The following is a 24,672-nucleotide window of genomic DNA, read 5'->3' on the forward strand; positions in this document are numbered from 1 at the left end:
GCCTGCACATCACTCACTCTCCCTAATCCAACAGCCTGAAGGCAACAAGCAACATATTTATACCCTAGTTCATATATTTGATAATGTATCCAAGATCTAACATTTTTGCTTCTGGCTTCATCAAAATTTGCTCTAGGCCTTTCTGGATTGACAGCCACAGCCTCCTCTTCTGTCATCTACTTCATACTCACACCATGCTCCCCCTTAGAGGCCAATGCCAAAGAAAGCTGCTAAGGCCAGTCACGCTGCTTGTCAGCTTGAACATAATCCATCCTGCCCACTCCCAGTATTTACTACATATAATTCAAGGCCTTCTCTACCTTCTACTTTCTGATTATCTTCTCTTGAATCTTGTAGAATAAAACACTTTTTTCAATTAAAAAAAAAGAATCTGTTTTCTATACTTTCTGTCACAGCCTATGTAATCAGACTTTGGATTATTAAGAGTTTGTGTTTTGCCTTCAGAATTTATTGAGCACCATGGTGGGTCATCAACATGTTGATGATGCTCTATCCCATATCTTCTTTTCATCAAGCCCCCACTGTCAGAGTCTCATTTTTCTCCTAATGCCTGACAAGAAGTGAGAGTACTGCACCTGGAGAGCAATACTAATTCAACCTTAACTTCATCACAGCAAAAGGAGAAAAATTCAGTCTGTGGGATGCAACTGGTGGGTTCAGAGAACATTGCAGGAGAGACATCTGGTGGCTACCAGGAAAATAGGCTCTATGGAAGAAAATAACTATGTATGCACAGGTAAAAAAATAACTGCTATTAAAAAACAGGACTGTTAGGTCCATAGCACACTCTCTGTTTGATTCTTTCATCACCTTAAATAGGCATATACAGATACAATTGTTTCATTAATACGAGATAAATCAGGATCCAAGAATCTCATTTTGCTCCACAGAAAAGTCCGTTACAGAGCAAGATTTCATCCTCTTCATGAAACAAAAGGCTCAGGAAAGAGAACTTTGGGTCCTGGCACCAAAAATTGGCTCAGGGATCTGCATCCTGTGTGGTGAATGCTAAAAGAAGTAGGAGATGAGTGGGAAGCTCATTATGATGTTTTTCAGACTGTTCGCATCAAAGGGGTCCATGCCACAGCCTGACTGCAGAGGGGACGAGGAAGTCTGGGGACAATGCTTTGGATCATCCTTATTATAAGATCTTCCTCCAGGACCTCAAATATTTTGTTTGGATTATATTTAGACACTCTGCTCTACACTTCCTGTGTTGTTTTGTTGCTCTGTTTCAGCCATTTTCAGCTTTCACCAGTAAAATAAAATAAATCCATCTATACACCTGGTTTTGTATGCTTTCTTTTGTCTCACTATGAACTTCTGGGCTATTGATGCCTTCTCTCCCCTCCCTGTTTGGCAACTCATGGCCTACAGGTGTGTTACACATTAGGCCTCCATTAAAGGGAAGGCCCAGAAGGCAAACAGTATATATACAGGGAGCCTTGCTGGAAGGAAGAAAACGGTAGGACAGAACCCCTACCAGATGAGATGGAAACAAGAAAACTTAGGTATAGTGTATTTGGTCAGTGAAGCATGCTATAGTATCCATAAATCATTCCCTGTGATTTCTAAACATCTCTTGCAGACTTCTCGGTGGTGCCCAGTGACAGGACAAGGGGCAATGGGTACAAACTGAAACACAGGAAATTAAACCTGAAAACAAGAAAACACTTCTTCACCGTGAGGGTGGCTGAACACTGGAACAAGTTGCCCAGAGAGGTAGTGGAGACTCCATCCTTGGAGATATTCAAGACCCCACTGGACATGATCCTGGGCAACCTTCTCTAGCTGACCCTGCTTGAGTAGGAGGTTGGACCAGACAGTCTCCAGAGGTCCCTTCCAACTCCAGCTCTTCTGTGATTCTGTGATCAGTGGTATTCCTGCTGAAGCATATAATCACATAGTCATCCAGGACAGACACTGTAGAAAGGTGAATACCTTTACAATCTCAGATACATAGGGATACAAGATACGTAGAATGACCTCATGCCTCCACTACCACTAAGCCCTCTGAGCTTATTTCTCATTGATGGTGGGAATTTAATCAGCCAGGCTTCATAGGGTGACTGCCGAATATGGGGATGAGGCCCCGAGGACATGGACAGGCGGCAGGTGTTTACATGAGGGTACCAATGTTTACACACTGTACATGTCATCCAAAAGTTCTTAGCCCTCTCCTGTCTCAAATGAGGAGGAGGAGGAAATAGTCATGAGTAGCCCTCCCTCTGTCAGAAATGTCATTCAGCATGGGAGACAGTGGGCTGTGCTGTTGGCCTATATCCCAGCAGGGAAGTGAGCGGTAGCGTCTAAGGTGATGAAGACCCCAGGCTCTCTTCAGCTCACCAAGGACTATCGTATACCACACCTTACAGTTGGAGGAGTGTTTTTCCTGTTTGATCCCAGCAGGGACACTACTGGCAGTAGGAGGAGGAGGCATTATAGCTGTGCAGTGACAGAGAGGCTGGGCCACAGCTCGAGTCACGGCCCTTATACAGAGCACGCAAGTTGTGTGTGAGGCACATGAGTGCAGGAGTCACTTGCTTTGGCAGGTGCAAAGGGGCAGCCCTTGTCTTGTGGCACAAGAAACATCCTCCAGACTGCCTGCCATGGACAATCTGTGTTGCTTATCCTGTAAAGTTTCTTTGTTTAATTTATTGTTCTGTCAAGAAGTGAAGGTCGTTGAGGGGAAAACAGTCTGGGACATGAAAGCTGTCCAACAGTAAAAAAGGAAAAAGGGACCAAAACACCTGCTTTTTTTTTTAATAACAAAAATGAAAGAGCAATAAACCTAAGAGGAGAAAAATATTAACATACCACAGAAGGACAACAATAATCAGAAAAACCTGTGACCTTCAACAAATGAAAATGAAGAACCATTCTTGTTTTCTAGTGCTCTTCTATGCTCTCTGCAGAAACAGATGTCCTCTATTGTACTGATTTTAACAGGTCATGCTTTTCTATGAAGATTATTCCTGACCAACATTAATAGCATAATTAAAGTAGAGGCTATTGAGGCTGAATTCTTCTCATGATCAGATCTTCAGACAAGTTCATATTAATTTCAGGATTGTCATCTTACAAGTATTGTAATTCTAGTCATTGCTTTTTCAACATGTATGTGGATTGAACTTGATATCAAGTAAATGTTCCTGACTTCAGTTATATAATGTATCTGTGAGGAAAGCAGTATCATTCCCATTGTACAAACAGGGAATGGGGCACAAATAGGGGTCACAGTCCCAAAACCATGCAAAAAGTCTTGCAAGGACTGTGGCTAAGAACAGGACCTTTGCATATGGTTTCCAGTTCTGCAGTTCACAAAGTGCTGCCATATGATTTGACAGTCGTGGCTTACCATCATCTTATTACACTGTGACACATCCCAGAAAATCATCATTACATAAAAGCAGGTACAGATTTTGCAGTTAAAATACTGTTTTGTACAAAGTACAGCCAGATAAATAAGATAAAAAGAGAATAAGGGGGAAAACTTTATGCCCAGAATGAAAAATGCTCATAACTGAGGAGATAAGATATGGGGGAAATAAGCACAATATGGAAGGAGCCCTCTTTGTGTTTGCCACTTACTACACAGGAAGTCTTTCTAGAAATTTTTATGTAATGAAGGCTAACATATAAGAACCATCAGAATCATTGTTTCCTGTACAGTCTGAACTCAACCTTCTGATTGTGCATTTTGGTACAGGTCAACTAAATGATATCTTATTATTTTTACAGCAAGACCGCAGCCTCCTTAAAAAAAAAAGTAGAGATGTATTGCAAAAAAAGCAAGTGTAGGATCCTATCTTCATTTGCTGCAGAAATTGGAAGGCACGAAGCAAAAAAAATCAGGGAGTTGCAAGAGACGATGGGCTGGTGAATTAAACAGATGTAAGCAACCCTGGAAAAGCAGATTGTACCTCTACTTTGGACATGGAGTTCCTGAGAGCTACTGGGCATTTAAAACAAACTTTTCCCTGGAAGCCAACTGTTGTGTGTTCCTCATTTCTGATGTGGAATTTGAGATCCCTGAGGTATGATTTGCAGAAAGACCAAGTATACAGACACCAAACAGTTAACATAAGTGTGCTTTGAACAAAACAAATGCTCTAAGTCTTGCCTTCATCTCCTTATTCTAGCTATTTTCTCCTTGTCTCAGCTACACATTCAGTCTCCATTCTTTTAACACTGTAATTTTATGTCCTATGTCCCCTCCCTCATCTCCACATTACAACTCTGAATCTTAGCCCCTTTGTTTCCTCATCCCGATTACAAATCTCTACGCTTTTGTTTTACAGACTCAAATTCCCCTATGCACACAGGTTTCTTCCAGGTCATACTGACCAGCCCCATGCAGATGCCTCCAAAACCTTAAGGTTTTACGATGTTAAAAGGCACGGTATGTTTAGGGCAACTCAATCTTGCCTGGCAAACAAATTCTGTATGGTCTCTCCCGGGAACACGTGAACTGCAATTTTTAGAAGCTTACAACTTGGCTAAACTTGGGTGAAATTTCCAAATGATGGCAAAGGGGCTGAGAGGGGAGCACATTTCCTAATACATTCCAGCACCTGCAGCATCGCACTGAAGCACAAAGCTTCTTGTACTGCCTTTTTAACACAAAAAACAATCTTTGCTCTAAATGCATTTGGGCGAAAGAAAAACCAAACCTCTTGCCTATTTTTTACTGAAACATTCCTAAAGTATTTGACCTGGTATTGAAAATTACGGCCAGAACTTTTATACTATGGCAAAAATATTCCCAACCATTTTTTTAACGATGAAAAATGGCATATGCTTTAGGATCGCTGCAGCCTGTGAGCAAGATTTGGAGAAAAGCTATTTACAGATGTTTACTGTCTTAAAGAATGTCTGAGAAAACTTAGGAAGCTTTAATGGAAAGCTGTAATGGTTACAATCCACATCTTCCCTTCTGGCTTTTCCACAGAGCCTTTTCCACGTGCAGTTTTGCTTCCACCAGCGGCATCTCAAAACGCGCACAGAACACGAAAACCTGCATTTCTTTACCATTTAATAAGTGATGACATGGGCATATTTTAAAGCTAGTTTGGGAAGGTTTGGGGGAGGATATGACCCAAGTTCCACCGTATAAGGGAAGTATCCAAAAGGAGATTTTGCAGTACAAGTTTAGTGAACATATTACACAGAAAAACCCTGGCAGTGGATGGACCACTGGGCCGCTCTGGTTCCTTCCCATGGAGAGAGCCCAAATTGACCCGGTTTGTGCCCGGGGAAAGTCTGCGCGTGCCCCTCTGAAGAGCTGGAGCGTGGGGTTTCTGTTTTCCAGACCATTTGTTACCACAGAGAAACCTTTCAGAAAGAAAAGAGAAATCCCCCTTCGCGCTGCCCTTCGGCAGGCACGCTTCCGCAAGAAGGGCTCTGAAAGGGGCCTAGTCCGGATTTGGGGCCAAAACCTGATCTTGGTCAAGCCTGTATCACCAGCGACTTTTTGAGAAGGGCCAGGAGGCCTGTACACACCCGGCACCACGAGCCGTGCATAGCCGGACGTAAGGGTTTTGCTTCTTTATGTTGAATTTTGAGGCTCATTTCGGGTAACTGGCCATTTGGGGGGGGGGGGGAATGTGAGGCAGGAGGGAAGCGGGAGCCACGAAGGAAGCTCGGGTGGAAAGAGGGTCCCAGGCGGGGAGGAGGGGAGCCCCGCTTCGCCCGCACGGCGGGCCGAGCCGGGGGCGGCCGCTGCGCCGGGGCGGGGGGGGGAACGAGGCGGGAGGGGGAGCGGGGCCGGGGGAGGGGGGAGCGGGCCGCGCCGTGCGCTTTGTGGCGCGGCGCGGCGGCGGGTCCCGCGCCGTGCGCTTTGTGGCGCGGCGGCAGGGCGGAAGGCGCGGCGGGCGGGCGGCAGGACCTTCCGGCGGGCTGCGCCGGCTGCCTGCGCCCGGCCCGGCCCCGCCGCTGCCTCCTCCTCCGCCTCCTCCTCCCCCACTCGCCGCTCGCTGCCGCTCGGCGCCTCCATCCTGGTACTTCGGAGTCTCCATCCTGGTTTCTCAAGTGCCCGGACCCAAAACAGGAAGTAAGTGCGCGGGGGCCTGCGGGCTGCCAGGGCCGGGAGCGGCCGGGCCGCGGGGCGGCGGCGGCAGCGGCGGCGCGGGGCGGGATGAGGGGGCTGCGACGGGGAGGCGGTCGCGGCCGGCCCCGCACCTCAGCTTCAGCCTCAGCCGCGGCCGGGCCGAGCTGGGGCCGGGCCGGGCCGGCAGCGGGGCTGGCGGGGCCTCGGCCAGCGCCGCCGCCCGCCGCGAGGAGGGGAAAATGGCGGCGGCGCCAGCGCGGGGCCAAATGGCGGCCGGGGGGCAGCGGGGGGCCGCCGCCCGCGGGGCTCTTCCCCGCCGCGGCGCCGGGGGCTGGGGCCGCCGGCGCTCTGCCCTGGGCTGCGGCCGGGCCGCCGCCGCCTCTCCGGGGTGCTGCGGGGCCGCGGAGCGCTGCGCAGCGTGAGGGGAGTGGGGGGGGTGTGAAATGAGGGAAAATCTGGAAGCTCCCAAACCGCGAAGCTCCCAAACCGCGGTGCCGGGGGGGTGGGGGGCGGCTTTTTGTTTGCTATTTTTGTTCGCGCCCCCTCCCCCTTGGATGTCTGCAATAAAAGGCCACCTGCATGAGCACGTTTAAAGCTCTCTTTTCCCTTCTCTGGGTCTGTGGTCGGGGTGTCCTAAGCTTGTGGCTTTTATCTGTTTTTTTTTTTTTTTTTTTTTTTTTGTAACTGTTGTGATTTGAGGTTGCTCGGGGCGTTATTTTTTTAAGTGAATTCCTAATTGTATAACTCTGCTGAGAGCAGGGATTTCTTCTAAGAGCAATACCAGGCTTTTTTGTGCCGGAGTTATGCTCAGTGTTTTACCAAAATGAAGGAGCACGATTTTTTTCTGTTTTTGAGGTCTCTTGGTTGTGCGCTTGGGCATGGTGAAGCGTATTACTCTGCTAGGAACTATTTTTTTGAGAAGTGCAAGGTTATGTCTTACACAGCATCTCTTCACCTGACAGATAGTGTTTGTATGCACTTGTTTATAGTGATCTTAATTCAGTCCCACCTGGACATTGAAGTTAAATATTGAAGTAATCTAGAAGATGCTTTTTGTTTGCCAGCACTGCTTGGTATTGTTTCTTGACAGCGTAGGTGAAACCATCTTAGAAAAGTAGAAGATGTAGCCTTCATAATGAGGTGGAAACATCTAATTACAATTTTAATCTCTATCAATTCAGATGAGTATAGTAATGGTAACAACTTGGTACTTGTTTTTCTGGACACTTGCTGAAAGTTTATGTATCATGTTTGATGGTTTACCCAAGTGGCTGAATATTAAATAAAGCTCCTTAATTAGAGTGCCTCTAAAATACAGATTTCATTTTAACCATTAAAAATTATAAAGGGTGGATGTATAAGACACAAAGACCTTCAAAGTACTCACCATGTGTCCATATTGTATCTTACTGTTTATAATAGTCCCTTTCACATTTATGAGAGTTAATTCTATGTTCATCCATCAAAAAGCAGCAGAGCTGTGGATTTCTCTATCAGTCTTATGCCTTTTACAATTAGGATTACAATCAGCTGTTCATATTTTATTACATGCTAAATTTCTGCTTGTTATAACGGTGAAGAGGTAATTGGAATGCTTATAATGCAGCTGCATTTAAATACTTTTGTGTGTTTTTGTACATATCAGTCTTACCAAGATTTTATCCACACCTAAAACCTTGTGCCTGAGATTTTTTTTTTTTGGGGGGGGGGTGGGAGACATGACACTGTAGGTTGAGTTTTCTATATTTTTTTCTTCTGAAACAGCTAACACTTTTTTCCCCTTGTGTGACATTTAAAGCATGCTTAGTGCTTTTTATTAAAATATCAACGGATAGGCTTCATGGAGTTCTGCCAAATTTACATTGATGCAAATCAGACCAGTTTGTCCCAGTGTACGTCTTCCATTTCTGTGATAGCCCTCTGCTCTAAATACCATTGATGAGTAGAATGTAACTGTTCTTATAAGCCTGTAATCTCATACTGATACAGTTTAATAAATCTTTTTATGTATTGAACTCTGGTTTGGGGTCCTTTTGTTTGAAATCTGTCCGGATTGGTCCCCGTCTTGCATCCATTGTTGCAGCTGTTCAAGACGATTCTTTTGTGATGTTTTTTAGATTTGAATCAAACCCATTTGGTGTGACAAGAAGGTGTTTTGTTAAATAATAACATAAGCAAACTAGTACTGAGTTGTTAAAAACTCCTGATTTATGACTTGTTGACTGCATAACATATGAGGTATGGAATACACTAAACATTTTGGGCTTCCTTAAATAAAAGGTATATGGGGTCATGTAATCACCTTGTTTCCATTGTGTTAGTCTTGAATAAATGCAGTGAAACCTGAGTGCTTCCAGTAAGATTTTTCCTGTTTAATAGCTGGTAGCCTCTCAGTAAACTTCAATTTTTGCTTTTTACAGAATTTAGTGAAATACACTTCTACATAGCCTTTAATACAGATGCATGTAGAAAATTTAAAAGATTTACAGCAGTACACAGAAGACAAGACAAGGCATTTGACATTCTGTTAATAACTATGAATTAGGACAATTCTATCTGCAAGGGGGAAAATAATATTTCTTAGTGTATAGAACTGCTATTTAATCTCTTACAGCCCACAGAACATTTGAGCCCGTCCTCCTGTGTTTTAGAATTGTAAGAATTTTGTATCAAAATGTTCATTTTTTGCAACTTAGTGTAAAATCGTCTTTGTTATTTTTTGCCTAAATCTGCTGCATGTTTCCCAAACAAATAAGAACTGCTATACTATGTGCCTTTAGTGGATAGCTGCCCTGGAAAAGGTATATTGGAATTATATATTAATAATACTTGTGGGCAAAATGCTTTAGTATCTGTTAGGCTGCATGTAGAAACTTAAAATTGTAATCACTCTTAAAAATGTTAGGTTTGGCTAAATAGGTAAATACACCCAAAAATCTAACAATGCAAGAAGTGCATGTTAAATTTACATAAATATCTAAGCTACCAATGTGCTATCTTTGCTACGTTTCTTAATACGCATCCACGGTTAGTGTGTGTGCCTCCAACAATGTGTTCCCTTCCCCCACAAGCTAACATCATTAGTAGTAGACTTGTGTTTTTTAGAGAGTGTGCTTGAATTTAGCATTAAAAAATGTTTTGAGGCATGAATTTAGAATGAAAGGAGTAACCTTTTTGTTTCAACCAGAAAACTGCATTTTCAAAAACAGACGCTTATTTTCAGTGAATTTATGCGAAGGTGATGTTTTGGAGATGGAGAGACTATTCATGTCATAATTTTCAGTAATTAAGGACTATAGGCTATCATTAAGTTTGTGTAGTTAACTTTTTCAATAGGGGATGTGTAGTGGATGTGCAGGTGTTTGTATTAAATGGGATTTGCATGGCACATGCTGAAAGACCTTTGCAGTGGTACAGCATTGTTTAATGTGGCTCCGGCTGTCATCCCGTGATAAATCAAGGACAACCAGCAAGTACAGTGTCCCTGCAGTCAGTCTCGAAGAAGCCTGCGTTAGAGGGTGTTGTCTCCTGCGGCAGCACTTTGCATTCTTCACTGCACTCACCCTGAACTTCAAGTGACTCCATCATACATCATATGCAATAGATCTCCATCATACGTGGTGGTTCCATCATTATTCAAGTGGAAAGCAGTGATCTTCATAGGATCTGGAGATTGTTTCATATTCAAGCAGAAGTAACTGCTACAGTAATGCAAGATTTTTTTTTCTTTTGTTCTCACCGTTCAGTCACTAATCTATTTCTTCATGGGTTAGGGCTCTTGTCCCGGTGTAACTGTGTCTCGAAAGAGTAAGTTTCTTTGTTTCTTCATGTTTCTCTTGTATTTGTGTAGTTTGATGAATAAAAAGTAATGTCCAAAATATGCTTTTGGCTTTGACTTGGCTCTTCTTGTTTTTTGCAGTCAGTTTTTCGACTCAGGTCCACTCCACACCCTTTAAAGTTGATGGGGATTTTTCCACTTGGGAAGTCAAGGACTTGGCTCTTGTTCAGTTTTTGTCGAGGCTTGGTTGTGATTATTACCTTAACTCAGAAAACTTAAAATATTCTAAATCTCAAATATCTGGCATGGAACAAAATTGTCTTTTTTAGAGAGCCTGCACTTACTGTTGGCTCTTATCTGTTATTTCATCTTAGAATTGGGATAAACTGTTCTTGGGAGGTTGGCAAAAAGTTACGAAATCCTGCTCGGTCCAGGATTTACACTGAGGAGTGCTTCCTTCTTTGGAAAACTCCGTTCCTTGGAGAATGTGCTGTGCACAGTGTTTGGTGCTTTAGAAGGAGCAGCTGGGATCTCAAGCAGACATCTGCAGAGATTAACTTGATCAGAAGGATCAGCGCTGTTGTTGGATGCGCTGCCTCGTGTTGTTGCATAATTTAGAGTCCTGTTATAGCTGCTTTTGTATGGAAGTGACAGAGCAGCAGCTATGCACTGAGCATGGCATATCTCTTTTTTTCTCTTCCACGGACAGTTCAGGTTTGGAAGTATGGACCCCTCCTGTGCTGTATCCATCTCTCTTTTAACATGGAGAACCAGCGAGGGAGAGAATGCAAAACAGATAAGCCCAATTACTCTGTGTTTTTGACTTGGGAACCTACTCCTGTAAGCACATTCCTCTAATTCTCAAAAAGTCTTGAGTACCTGATGAAAAAAATGTCCAGCTTTGTTATCTTTCTATCAGTTTTATCTATCTTCCATTTTTCAGAATTCTTTCAGTAAAAGAAAGAATGCTGTTCTACACGTTCTGCATCTTCTGCTGTTGATGGTACTATAGTTTCCTCTTCTTCTAGATAGATAAAAATATGCTTTAGCTGAAATACATGAATGACATAAATTGCTTTATAAAAGTAAATCTCGTGTCTTTCAAGCCTTCATAGTGGTAAGAGCAAAAATAGGTGCTTTCAGCATATTGTGGGAGAAATAAGTTTTATCAATAGCTGCTCACATATAATTAAAGAGGAATAATCCGTGGCATTTCAAGTAACTTTGCTGGGAATTTACTACAGTGTTCCTCATAATAAAAGTTATTCAAAAAGTGCATGTAATAAACATGAAAAAGAGAATCTTTCCTATTTCTGTTTGTCCTCCAGAGCCATCCAATTTATTAACTCCCCCAAAATTAAATGAACAGCTCAAAATTAGGTCGAAGAAATTACAATCTTGTCATTTAGCTATAACAGTTTGTTTCTTCTCCTTTAGAGTTAAAGATGCCTCTTCTTCTTCTTAAAATCAGTACTATAGCCATGCAGTAGACATTAGTAAAACATAGTAGTAAGGTATACTAGTAAAGAATAGATAGGGCAGAGGCTCTAAAACTCATAAGCAGATGAATCACAAGGAGGTGGTTTCCTCTTACACTTGCATGTGGCAAGGAGCTGTTGCTGATGGTAGATGATTAAAGTCGGTTTGAGAACCCTCTGATTTAAAATGTTAACAGTATCTGAAATTTTTGAGATGTTCAGAAGGATAATATCGCTTCATTCTAGAAATCAGTCACTAAGCATGCTCAAAGAAGTGCCACATCTTCTTCAAGCTTGAGCGGTGATAAGTAATTTTATTAAAAGACTGGCAGTAGTCTTTATCTTTCCAAGAAAATACTGCTCCTGCTAGGAATCCTCAATACCAAGGAACATGTTTTCTAATTAGAAATGAAATCATTTCCGCCAAGGCAGTATTGTTAATGTTACACAGGTGATAAAATACGGGTTTTAAATTTCATGTACGAGTGGATGGGTGAATGGATATCCCTACCTGCTACATTGAAGATTGTAATATAGTTGTGATTCTTAAAAGTTACTATCAATGATTTTTTGAGATATAAGTTAAAATTGTTGATGGCACTACCCTGGCATTAAAAAAAAGTTATAAGTATTTTTTTTTCTGTTGTTGATGTATGAAAAACACAGAAGAAGACTAGAAAGAACTTAAAGGAAAAATAGGTGATATTGTCTAGGTGACATTTTCTTCTTACAAAGATCTGTGAAAGGTGGACTCACCAAATCCAAGTGCTCAAAAGTGATGAGATCTTTGCAAAGCTTCTGAATATTTAAGATGTGATTTCATTTATCCTCTGCTGCAGCAGAACTTACATTTCTTTGTCTTTGAGGGATTCAGGCTGTTTTTCAAAATTAGTAACAGTGCTAGTTTAAATTGAAATTCTTACAGGCTAGTAATACTCTGGGTTTCCTCATAGTATTTACGAGATTATCAGAAGTATTGCTCTAGCTCACTGATTTCAGTGTATACTGCTTACCCCAGATAACTTATTTTCCGAGTAATTTTTTTACTGGCGAGTGCTTGCACCCAGCTGTTCTGTTGTTCATATTGTTTCAATGGTTAAAAAAAATAGCATTCAGAAGTTAATTATACAGGTGGAAGAAGAATAAAACTTTGAAACTTAGCAATCTATAAAGAGTGCAGCTATGAACAGTATAACATTACAAAAATATTTCTCAGTCCTGACTGGCCTTCGAAGGTTGTATTATGGGAAAATTGTCAAATGAAAAATGTTACAAATACTAAAGAGACAAATAGTATGAGAAGATGTAGAGAATTTAGAAACACTGACAGAGTCATAGCATAGGTTTGTAAAAATAATATAAAGCAGTAGATTAAACACGGAGTAGAGAAAAAGGAATAAGAGACAAGAGCAGCACATTAATAACACACTTGCAATATTTACATAGGTGCAGCAGTCAGTGTAAAATCGTGCAGCCTGTTTGAGACTGTTTTGTATAGCAGGGATGCTGCTATCTCTCGCAATAGTAATTTCATGTGCCTGCAGCTAGAACATTAATTTGAGGGACTGCATTACTCAAAAGTGTAGGATAAAAAGGGAGGGAATGGAGAAATGCATCAGAAGCAGTTGTTTATATGTGAGAACTAGTTATATTTAATTTGGAAAATAATGACTGAAGTCTGTGGTATGAAAAGGGTGCAGTGGGTAAGATTGGAGAGATAACTTAAGGGGCATAAAGAGAAGCAATAGGATGAATTCCAACAACTGGAAATCTATTCTGACTGACAGGGAGCTGTTAGAGTGTAGCATGATCTCTTACTACTTGCAACTTGTTTATCTGCCAGCCTTGCCTGCTCTAGATGCTGTCCTCCTGAACTACTTGGCACAGTGTGTCTCTTAAGGGGAGTCCACTGGAAGCCTAATTGATGAAATGCTAAAATTGGACAAAGCAGTACAAAATGTACTGCAAGAAATAATCCTGTGCAGACTGGAAAATTGATTGTATCACCTGCAAGGTCCCTTCTTTTTATATTCCCAACTTGTAAATTCAAGCAAACTATTACTTACAAAAGATCCTTTCCATACTCTTGGGTGACTTCTGTCCCGTGAAGATGGCAAATGCTCTTCAATGGGGACTTTATACTATTTTTAGCTAGAAAAGTACTTTTGAAACTATCTGATGTTACTCTACATGATGTGTAAGTGTGCAGGAAAAGCAACGGTGGCTAAACTTCTTAAGCCCTGGAATTGCTGGTGTGAAACAATGAAACAGATTCATCGTTCTGTATGAGAGTTTATGCTGCTTGTTTGAGATAAAGGAAACAGCATTATGGACAACCGAAGTGGCAGCTGGACTGAAGAAAAGTAATCTGTGTATTACTCTTTCAGGTTTGAGTATGAGCACAGTTGAAGAAGAGTCTGACACAGTGACAGTAGAAACCGTGAACTCTGTGACTTTGACCCAGGACACTGAAGGGAACCTTATACTTCATTGCCCTCAAAATGGTATACAATTGTATTTCATAGCATTTTTCATCACTTTTCATTGATCCAGCTACTGTACTTCTTGGTCTCTGCGGCCTCTCTCCAAATTAGATGAGATATTTGGATTCTGTTTGCTTTTTGAGCCAGGGTTTATTCTGTTTGAATTTAAAGGAGGATGAAATGTCAAATTGGATGTGAATCGAAAAATAACTTATGTATGTGCCTAACTTTAAGGATATAGCTATCCTGATTTATTTCAGTGGAAATGGGTTATTAGAGCTGAGCACATACCCAAGTTTGTGCAGACTTAAGGTTTTTGTTTACATGGCAGAGAGATAAGTTGAAAAGGATAGTGGATTGTGGATGGCATTTATGGTTTTTATGAGGTTGTGTGGGGTTTTTTGTTTTTTGGGTTTTTTTTGTTTTTTAAGTACATTGAAGAAAGCACATGAACTGTTATTGTCCATAGTTTACGCTTAGATCTGGGGCAGCAGTAAAGCTCTGAACCAGCCCATCACTTTTGCTTCTGCCTTTTGTTTTGGTCATTGTTGCTAGATTTATTTCAAGAGCTCCGCTTTGTTAACAGAAAGTGACCTGCCTATGTTTTTGTTTTCAGAAGCTGATGAAGTAGACTCTGAAGACAGCACTGAACCTCCACACAAGAGGCTTTGCTTATCAGAGGATGATCAAAGTCTTGATGACTCCACTCCATGCATTTCTGTTGTTGCAGTTCCAAGTAAGTTGTAAGTTTGTGTGCTCTTCAAGCAGATGTTTTTGTTGGTAAAGGTGAAAAGTGGCCTCTTCTAATCACATTCAATATTTTGCATGTTTTAAAAATTTTGTTGATACCTTAAATTTGTGTATCACCTTTATCTCTCATGAGCCTTAGCTGTTTTTGCAGCAATCTGTCTCTATGCAGTACTGGTGAAATAAACCTGCCTCAGAGATAGAGGTCTGCAGGCAAAGGTGCATTGCACAAGTTGAAAGATAGGTGAATGAACAGCAAAGTAAATGCTGTACTCTTGCAAAGAGCTTGTGAGATTAATTTTTTAATGACCAAACGGTATAGTTAGTATTTCCATGTTTTAAAATACTGAGAAAAATTGTATATCTGTTGCAAACACATGGTCTTTTTAAGGTACAGATTGCTGTAGTACAAAGGGTAGGCTGAGTGGTGAATTTGAGACTTAGGAAATTCATCAAATATTGTGTATAGCTTAATGCAATTTCTCAAACAGAAGGAAAAACAGATCTAAAATATCTACTTACAACACCTAGAGTGGTTATGTATTTGGAACCTAACAGAAACTCTTTAGAGGTAAAGGAATCATCATGTCGAAGTTGAAAAAAAAAAATGGGGGAGAAAGAATGCTGCCAAAAGATTGGAAAGTTTAATAATTGGAAAATAATGAAAGTAGGGCTGGAAAAGAAGCATTAATATAGTACTGTTTGCATCAACTAAGAGTCTTTTATTTATGTCGGTGTTATTTATTTGTTTGTTTGTTATTTATTTACATTAGCTCTTAGTTATAGTCAAAAGTAAAACAATGTTTTTAAACCCTTAATTTAAAATTCATGAAGAGCAACTGTTGGTAATCAGCTGGTGATTTTACTATGTCAATAAACAAATACCAAGTAAGACCACTCTAACAATTTTCACTGCAAAGATAGCAATTTATAAAACCTATGCCATTCATAACAAATGTTCTAAGAGTAAGGTATACAACTAACTTACCCATTCTGAAGTTTCAGAAAATGATCAGAGCTTTGAGGTGACCATGACTGCTACCACTGAGGTAGCTGAAGATGAGATTAATGAAGGAACTGTTACTCAGATTCAGGTACAGTAAAACTTCAAAATTGACCTATTTGACATGTATTTTTATTTAAATTAAAAGGGAAATAAACAGAAAGGGCTTACTAAATGAATATGAGTATTTTTAGTATGAAACTGATATGTGTGAACACAGATCTTTTTTTGTAAAATGTTGTTCTATAAAAGTGCAATTGAATCATTTTTTATGTGAAAGAGGTGATTTGTAGTGTAATTTTCTGCCCAAAGAGTAATACAGTAAACAGTAATAGGTGTAACCTTCCAAGGCTCATTATTTGCTCTGTGGTGATCCGCATAGAAATTGGAGAAGTTTACCTGTTATTTCTGTAGTTCTTTGAGTACAAATTAAGCTTTATAACATGTCTAAATGTGATTTTTCTTGTCAACAGTCCAAATAGTTATATTCTGTTCTTCTTGTGGGTTTTCTGTTTCAAGTTCTATACTGGAGGTACTGGACACAGTCCTCTTTCCACTGAAGCCAGTGAGATTCTTGGTATTCACTGTATTTTGAACAGGATGAACAAATGTTATCTGATTAATTCTCAGAACATCTATGTGTTAAGATGCTAAGTCTTACTCATGTCTTTTAAGACAGGAAGATGTACTTGTAATCCCATTTCTAAAAAAAAAAAAAAAAAAGGCAGTTTTTCAGCACACAGCAGGGTGACTAGGTGTGATGGATTCCTTTTCCTTCAAATTATATCTTCATATGAAATGCAAGATGTGAGAATGAACTGAAGATCTGACTAGAACTGACTAGATTTAATTGTCTTTTCAAGATTCTTCAGAATGAACAGCTGGATGAAATTTCCCCAATGGGCAATGAAGAAGTGTCAGCTGTTAGTCAAGCCTGGTTCACAACCAAAGAGGATAAGGATTCCCTAACAAATAAAGGTAGGATACTTAAAATGAAATTCTCCCACACTGTGTAAAAAAGTAAGCTGTTCCAGATGCCTCAGAGAATATTTTGGAGGTTGCATAAAGTAATCTCTGGTCTGGCTTTTTTAGTGAAAATATTTAAAGAGATGGGATCTAAAACTAGTAAGAGATCTAATGTGTTAAGTCCTCATCATCGCTGTTTTACTTTGTATGCAAGGCGAAAGTTGGAACTCCAGATAAGCTTAGAGAGAATGAGGGGGCCATAGTACTTCCAGTGGTGACAGTGATTCCAGTGGCCGTGGTGGAGAACTGTCACACTTAATATGTCTGCACAGATGGTGCAGACAGTTGTACGTTTGCTCCACTTGATCTAGCAATCCTGATCTTTTGATCTAGTTGGGTGCTAGGAAGCTCCAGTCAGAGAGGAGCACAACATGAAAGAATGAATCTATGCTCAGGTTAATGAATCTTTCCTCTAAGTGGGGCTTATTAGTCCGACTGCTGTTCTTGTGATTCTTGCTAAACAGTTTCTGCAGTTCAGTTGGCTCAGAAAGAGCTGGGATTATGCAGACCGGAGTCTACTGAAATAATCACTGCTACTACTAAAAATACCACTCCATCACCATTCCTCCCTTTCAAGGTGTATCTGTGCAATCATGTAGTCACTGAATTTTAGAGCTTTTTTTTGGGGTGCCTTTCTAAACAAGGGGAAACAGCTAAGTTTCAAATGAAGACTTCTTGTCTCTTCAGTTTCCCCATCTGTCAACTGTTCTTATCCTGACCTCGCCTTTTTTGTAGGAAAATAAAACTGGAAAATCTCTCTCAATCAGTCCAAAGCTAGACCCTTTTTTATTATAAAACTTCAGGAAAAAATGGTTTTCCCTCCCAGAATCAAATTCTCTCTTACACAGTCAGTTCTGCTCCAGAGGGCCGAGTGTGCTGCAGTCAGTGCGAGAACTTGGGTGAGGCTTGCAGCGTCTGGGTGTTGGATACGGGAAATACAGAGGAAGGAAGCTGACCAATTCTGTGTGTCCGTTTCACTCGCTGATCCCAAGTGTGGACAGTTGCTTTTGATAGGCAATAATTTCCCCCTGTTTTCTCCATCCTTCATATTTATTAGATGTATAGAGCTTCTAAGCTCTTTGTTCAGTCCAGGGACTGTGGGAGAGGTAGAACAGCAAAGACACCCCTTTGCATTACAGCACTGAGGCAGCTGGGGTAGGGTAAGTGAGAAACCCTTTTGCTACAGCTGGCTTGCTTTAGGATGAGAGGCAGCAGGGTCACTATAATCTTTTCAGTAGCCACTGGCAAAGCATTTCTTACTGTTGGTTGGGAGCAGCACATTCTCAGCTGTTGCTGAAGGAGCACTTAGTGGTGGCTTGGCAGAGAAATGACTGTTTGCATGTGTCTTGGTGGCCTGTTTGATGTGTGTCTTGTTAAAACATATTAGAAACTCACTGTGTTTATTTAGTCATCTCATGGGCATATTAAGTGATCATAAACCACAAGTGGCATTTACAGTTGTGAATGAATGAGGGTACTAAATCTAGGGATTGTAATTGAGAGATGAATACTGGGAAAATCTTTCCATTAAAACATGCCTAGAAAAATATTTGAGAAACCATACTAACTGCACCTTTCTTGGGGTCTCCGTGCTCTGTCAGAGATCAGCTGTGGAGGAATCCCAGTATGCGTCTCCTTTTACAGTTGCTAGGAGTTTGGCACGTATTGCAAGAACTCATCATTTTGATGATAGTCTCCAGCTGATAGAAATCCTTTTTTCAAGACCCATGGGCATGTTATAATAATATTATCTCTGAATAGGCAAGCATATGAAAGGCAAAACATACTTCCTTTCCTGAAATAGTTGACTATTAAAGGTTATTCATGTAAAGAGTAGCAGTTTCTCTTTAAGTCAGTTCAGACTTGGATAGAATCACAACTATAATAACAGGTTATTTATTGTTCTGCCTATGTAGCTTTGGAAGAAGAGATTGGAGCCATCAGGCACAAGGGAAGTATTTTCTCCCGTCAGTGGGAGAGCATTAGCAATAATACTTGTACTTTTCATTATAACTGCATTTAAATAAACAGTCTCTTTGGTGTGTACTGCCTCTCTGCTCTGGTAATTAGCAGGCTGAGAAGGAAGTACCCTGATTTTCTGAGCAGAGATGGGCAGATAGCCAGCATTCACCAATATGTAAACTGGGTCACCAGCATAATCTTAATTGTAAGTGATCTTTTACTAGTAAGTATGGTATCAGCATAAGGGGAAAAAAGAGGAGCCTAAATATAAATACAAAGGAGGAGGGGTTTTTTAATCTTTTATTGACAGACACCAGGTTTGAAGTTTTCTTTTTGAATAACAGTTGATTGCTTTTGATTTTTAAAGCTTAGCTGGCATTGAAGTTACTAAGGGCATAGACAGAGATGAAATATAAGGTTTGTCTTTATTAATGTGTCGCTTTTATTTGGGAAATAAAACACTCAGCATGAGTCTTTCTCTTGACTGTGACCACGGGGAACTATTTCCAATACAAAAAAGAGACAGAGAGAGAGAGGACCCAGCTCGTCAGAGTACGCTGGGTAGAACACTTATCTCTGTGAAAAGCCCACACAGTAGGTTGCACTACTCAAGTGTTGGGAAACGATAAGGCGTATAAGAGAACCCCATCATGTTGCCAGTTTCTCAAGTAATATTATGAGTCACATTTACTTTCAAGTCCCAGCTTCTGGAATCATTTGAGTACCTGAAAATTTCGGCCGTCAGTTTAAAGAGAAATTTTCCAGTCTTTGTGGCTGAAGAGAGAGCCTGAAAATGTGACTTGATGGCACATAGAAAAAATGGTGTTCTGTTTTAAAAATGTATGGTTTTGAGGAGGGGTCTGACTCACATTATTTAAACATTTGAGGTTGGCAGTTACTGAGAATTGTTCATCGGTTCTGAAATAGCATCTGTTTTGAATTAATTCTAGTTAATTTAAGTAGCTAAAATTACTACTCCTTTTTCTTTGTTAATTGCAATAATAAGAGGTTCATGTTTTCTGATTTCTTCCATTTTGCTGACCTTCACTATGGTAATTAGTTTGTCATTTCTATTTTAAGGCCATAAGTGGAAGCAAGGGATGTGGTCGAAGGAAGAAATTGACATTTTGATGAGTAACATTGAACGTTATTTAAAGGTATGTGCTAGAGTATGTTATCTGCCGGTTGGAGTGGTTATGCAGCTTCTGCTAGAAACTTTCTTTAGTACTTCCCAGAGTGTGCAAATAAGTGATTCTGAACAGTTCGTAGTACAAATAGTCATCACCTGTTCATAAGTTAATTGTATCCATGCACAGGATTTAAGACTTTACTGGATGTGACGCTTCTCTTAATTTGTGTACTGAGTATAACGCGTTCTAAAATTTCACACCAATATGCTCAAGTGGTTTAAACTCTCTTCCTGAATATACATCACTCATAAAATTTGTGGTGAAGGCAGGAGAAAAAGATCGCACTAGAGGTAGAGCTGCTTTTCCATGCAAAAAATTGAATACGACTTCCAAACTCCTTTGCCAGTGTATTAATACATTTATATATGATAATTTATATATAATTTTTATATATAATTTATATATAATACATTAATACATTAATGCATTTGTTCACTACGCTAAGAGGATGCCTTTATCTGTTTTCTTTCCCTTAATATGTCAGTATCAGGGTTCAGTGCAGAAACAGGCATGCATTTAACATGCTTCCACTGGTAAATGCCCTTAAGTCATATTTACTTGTGATGTGGTAAGCTTACAGCTGAAAATGCAGCCTGGATATTAGAGGTTCACCATCCTTCATCTGAGGGTCAAAAAAAAAAAAAAAAAAAAAAGCCCTGAATTCAGCCTTCATTAATGTACATGTAAAATTCTCAGTATTAGTTGTGGAAACAGGTGTGCCTGCTCACATGTATATTAGAATTTTTGCCACAAAATCATGCACTAATAATACTTTTTTTTTAATCTAGATAAACTTTTTTAAGCTAGCTACGTAACTTTTTTTAGAATTACTGCTGATTCTTGACTAATACAGAAGTTGTCAAAATTTATCACATTTTCCCATTTATCTGCTTTCTTGTCTTTTGGAGTTTTACTGCTTTGAATAATTAGAATGTAGTGATTTTTAGTTTAAGCTGAAATATTTCCATCAGAACAGAAGAGTAGTTTAATTGGAAAAAAATCTTTTCAGATAAAGAGTAAGTAATTATATAATAAATTGACATAGAACTATTTCACAACTTTCCATTGTGTGACCCCAGGCTAATACCACCAAAGTATATTTTCCATGATGTTCCAAATGACACTCAACTTTTGACCACAAAATACACTTTTGAAATTTCTTTTCAACGTGGATGAAAGTTAGAGCCTCCGTGTATATTTGGACAATAGTATAAGAAAATTAATGTTCAGGGCTCTGTATCTGATGTAACTAAATTAATAAATAGTCATTTAGTTTAAATTTTGGATTGTAGTAGCTGAAATACGTAGAAAGTTGTATAATGGTGTGCTGGACTTGAGTTCTTAAATATTTTGCTTCTTGATTTCTTGGAGACTCTATTTAAGATTTTTTTTTTTTTAATGCTTCCCCCTAGGCCCGTGGAATAAAAGATGCCACTGAAATAATATTTGAAATGTCAAAAGATGAAAGAAAAGATTTCTACAGGACAATAGCTTGGGGTTTGAATCGGCCTCTCTTTGCTGTTTATAGAAGAGTTCTTCGCATGTATGATGACAGAAACCATGTTGGAAAGTATGACAACCTCTAATGCTGCATGTTTTTTTTGGTATGAGTAGGGCCATGGATTTAATGTTTGGCACGTTATATGTGAGACAGAGGATTCTAGCCAAACAGACCTAGCTCTTCCCGATCATAACTGACCTCTGGTGAATTCTGCCAAGAAATGGCTTTCTCTGCCTGTGTTGTCATTTATTCAGCATTGCAAGACGGCAGTTCTGGGTAGAACTCCAGCCTGCTCAAGTGGGGGTTGATTGTCTACAGGAGCTAATCTGTTGTGATTCAATGCAGGACCAAGGCTAGATCAGCCCTGATAATAGTTGTGTTAAACAACTTTTAAAAAAAAGAGCAAGCAGGCTGCAGAGGGGTTTCTGATGCGATTAGAAGATCTTGCAACAAGCTTGGTTATCTGCTGAAGTCTAGTTTGTTTCTAGAACTGTGACCTTCAGCTAATTGCTCTTAATCCCTGTGCCCTTAGTTTCCCCGTGCGTAAAGCAGTGGGTATGGTGCTGATAACGTTAGGTTATAGTTTTTCAAGATACATGAAGATTAAAAATGCCATCTCAATGCTGTTTTGTTTTTTTTTTAATGCAGATTCAGCCTTATGGCAATTATAAACTTAAGAGGGAAAAAGAGCTGTTTTTTAAGAGACTAATCTACTAAATTCTAATCATGTTCTTAGGATCAAATTCTCTGAGGATGGGGAGTATTACTGGTAAATGGGAAGAACCTTAGACCAGATAACTTTAAAAATGCATTAATAGGAAAAATAGAACTTGTTCTTCACATTCTTTGCAAGTATTCAGTCAGATTTTTTCATATAGTTGAAATTCCTTAATCTTGTATGATAATTAAATGTGTACATTGTGGCTAATAAAAACCATACAGCACAAATATTTTTATATAAAATGATATCTTTTTATTTATCTATTGCTTAGGTATACACCTGAGGAAATTGAAAAGCTCAAAGAGTAAGTCTTTTTATTAACTAGGTCATGGTACCAAAGTTCTATTTAACCGCTTGAATAGTTTTTACAGGTTTCATTACATGAAATCACTGAAAAGTCACAGGTAAATTTGACTACTCCAACTCTATCAGAAAATAGTGGTCACTTTAAATTAATCTGAAGAGAAATTAAATCTACTTTCTGATTAGTTTTGCATATATGATAGTATGAATTCAGGACTTAAGCAACATACAACAAAGCTTTTAAACTAGCCTTCTATTGAAACCAGTAATGTTTCAGCTTTGTACAAGCTCATATGTGGTTGTTTGTGAAAAACAGAAGTCCACTTTCTTTAGAAAACCTGAGCAAAGGTTATTTCTAAGGAGAGTTGCAGGTCAAGGGCAGGATTTCCCCTATGAAGTCTTATATCTGTAAGCTGCCAATAAGGCTCTTTGATTTCAGTTACGAACCTGCCAAATCAAGTCAGGAGCTGCAAGTTTCATGTCCTCTTGCAGCTTTCTGGTTTGACCAATTTGAAGAAATTGTGTTAGACTGGAGAAAAAACAGTATATTATGTTGTTTTGATGTATTTGTTTGGATATCAGTTTAGCTGAAGTTTGTGTGACTTGCAAGGTGCCTGTTGTCCCGGATGTGTCATAATAAATAAATCATGGGTCAATATGTTAAGAACCTTATATCATGTGTGGGAGGAAAACAATAGTATTATGAACGTGATTATACAGTGTTTTGTCTCATTTGAATTGTAGGATGCCTGTGTTTTCATCAGGCATTATTTGGGTTTCTCAAATAGGCTGTATACCACCTGAAAATCCTTGAGGAACTTGTATAGAACAGTTGTTGCATTTTTATCTAAATTTTTATGTTGTATTTAACACAGTAGTTAAGCCTTACAACACTCCTGCAAGACAAATATTGTTATACACATTTTAGAAATGAGCACCCTGAAGCTTAGCGAGCCCAAAGGACTTTCTGAAACAAATGTAAAAATTAGCAGTGATGACAGAAAATATGTTTAGCATACTGTAGTATCACAGTGACTCCCCATTCTGTTCTTTAGCCTATAAAATGCACATGTCCTCTTTCTGTTAGAGAATTTTGGTAATCTCATATAGGGTATAATGCTAATGAGCCTGTTTCATTTAGGCTGAGAATAAAGCATGGTAACGATTGGGCCACAATAGGAGCTGCACTGGGGAGAAGTGCTTCATCTGTAAAAGATCGATGCAGATTGATGAAGGACACCTGCAACACAGGTGAGGTAAATTCTGGTGTCAGTAATAGCTATTCTAGTTAAAACTGTGTCACCTTTGCCTTTGTCAATGGTGTTTTCAGAGGTGTGTAACTCTGAACTGGGTAAATTATATTGTGAAATCTGGGAACATTTTAGGAACATATGTGGTATAGGGTTTGGCGTTTTCCTTTCTTAAAGATCAGAAAACCCACTTTAATTTTGCAGTCCATTATCCATCATATGATAATGCTACTGGAACATATTTTATTGAGGTGGATTAAGAAGTACTTCTTGTGATGAACGTTAATAGGCAAATACTGTATATGCAGGTGTCAGGAGACAGCTTCACTTTAGGGAGTAAAGTATTATTTATTTTGAAATGTATGTGTTCAAATGGAAGAAAAATGTAGTCAGACCTCATGTAATTACTGTAAACTAAACTTTTGCCTGGTTAGTTTATTGCAAATAATATAGTTCAGGTAGTTTGGACCAGTTTGCTTTGGTCAATATTTTGGCAAGTTCTGTGTGGATTCTTTCATCTGAAAGAGAAAGAGAAGAGAAAGGAACTTGACAGCAGAACAGTGGAATTATGCATCTGTTAAACAAGGATGAATATAATGTAAATTGTTAGTAAGAACAGTCATATCTTCTGCACAAGTCAATACTTTCATTTTGAATAAAGCGTTAGGCAATGAAGATAAATGTCTGTTCACATGTTATGGATCAGATCTCCAGATGGCATCAGCTGTTAGTTAACTTGGAGGGCTTTTCTCTCTTTCAGGAAAGTGGACAGAAGAAGAAGAAAAAAGACTAGCAGAAGTAGTGCATGAGCTAACTAGCACAGAACCAGGTGACATTGTCACACAAGGTGTATCGTGGGCTGCCGTAGCAGAACGGGTTGGAACACGCTCTGAAAAGCAGTGCCGCTCTAAGTGGCTCAACTATCTGAACTGGAAACAAAGTGGGGGAACTGAGTGGACCAAGGAGGATGAAATAAATCTGATATTGAGGTTTGTTCTTTTAATTATTTTAGAAGGATCATAATATGTGATGCTAGCAGGATTCCACTGGGGTCCCTTTTGCTGGTTTCTTAGACACTAAAAATTCTAGAACCCTCCAAAAATCACTGCTGTGTTTACAGTTCCCAGAGATTTATTATTGAACATATTTTTTGTTTTTTG

General features: G+C 39.6%; 1 protein-coding gene across 1 annotated transcript in view; it reads left to right on the forward strand.

The window, feature by feature from the left end:
- Positions 1–5,908: 5,908 nt before the first annotated feature.
- DMTF1 (cyclin D binding myb like transcription factor 1) overlaps positions 5,909–24,672 on the forward strand; it is a 30,944-nt gene continuing 12,180 nt past the window's right edge. The window contains exons 1-10 of the mRNA XM_067316914.1: positions 5,909–6,073; positions 13,714–13,830; positions 14,426–14,545; positions 15,556–15,650; positions 16,423–16,537; positions 19,628–19,704; positions 21,150–21,307; positions 22,231–22,263; positions 23,404–23,513; positions 24,273–24,501. Of these exons, the coding sequence (XP_067173015.1) occupies positions 13,722–13,830; positions 14,426–14,545; positions 15,556–15,650; positions 16,423–16,537; positions 19,628–19,704; positions 21,150–21,307; positions 22,231–22,263; positions 23,404–23,513; positions 24,273–24,501 (1,046 nt within the window). The 5' untranslated portion in view covers positions 5,909–6,073; positions 13,714–13,721. The remainder of the gene's footprint in view (positions 6,074–13,713; positions 13,831–14,425; positions 14,546–15,555; positions 15,651–16,422; positions 16,538–19,627; positions 19,705–21,149; positions 21,308–22,230; positions 22,264–23,403; positions 23,514–24,272; positions 24,502–24,672) is intronic.

The sequence above is a fragment of the Apteryx mantelli genome, chromosome 1, assembly GCF_036417845.1.
Source record: "Apteryx mantelli isolate bAptMan1 chromosome 1, bAptMan1.hap1, whole genome shotgun sequence".
NCBI lineage: Eukaryota > Metazoa > Chordata > Aves > Apterygiformes > Apterygidae > Apteryx > Apteryx mantelli.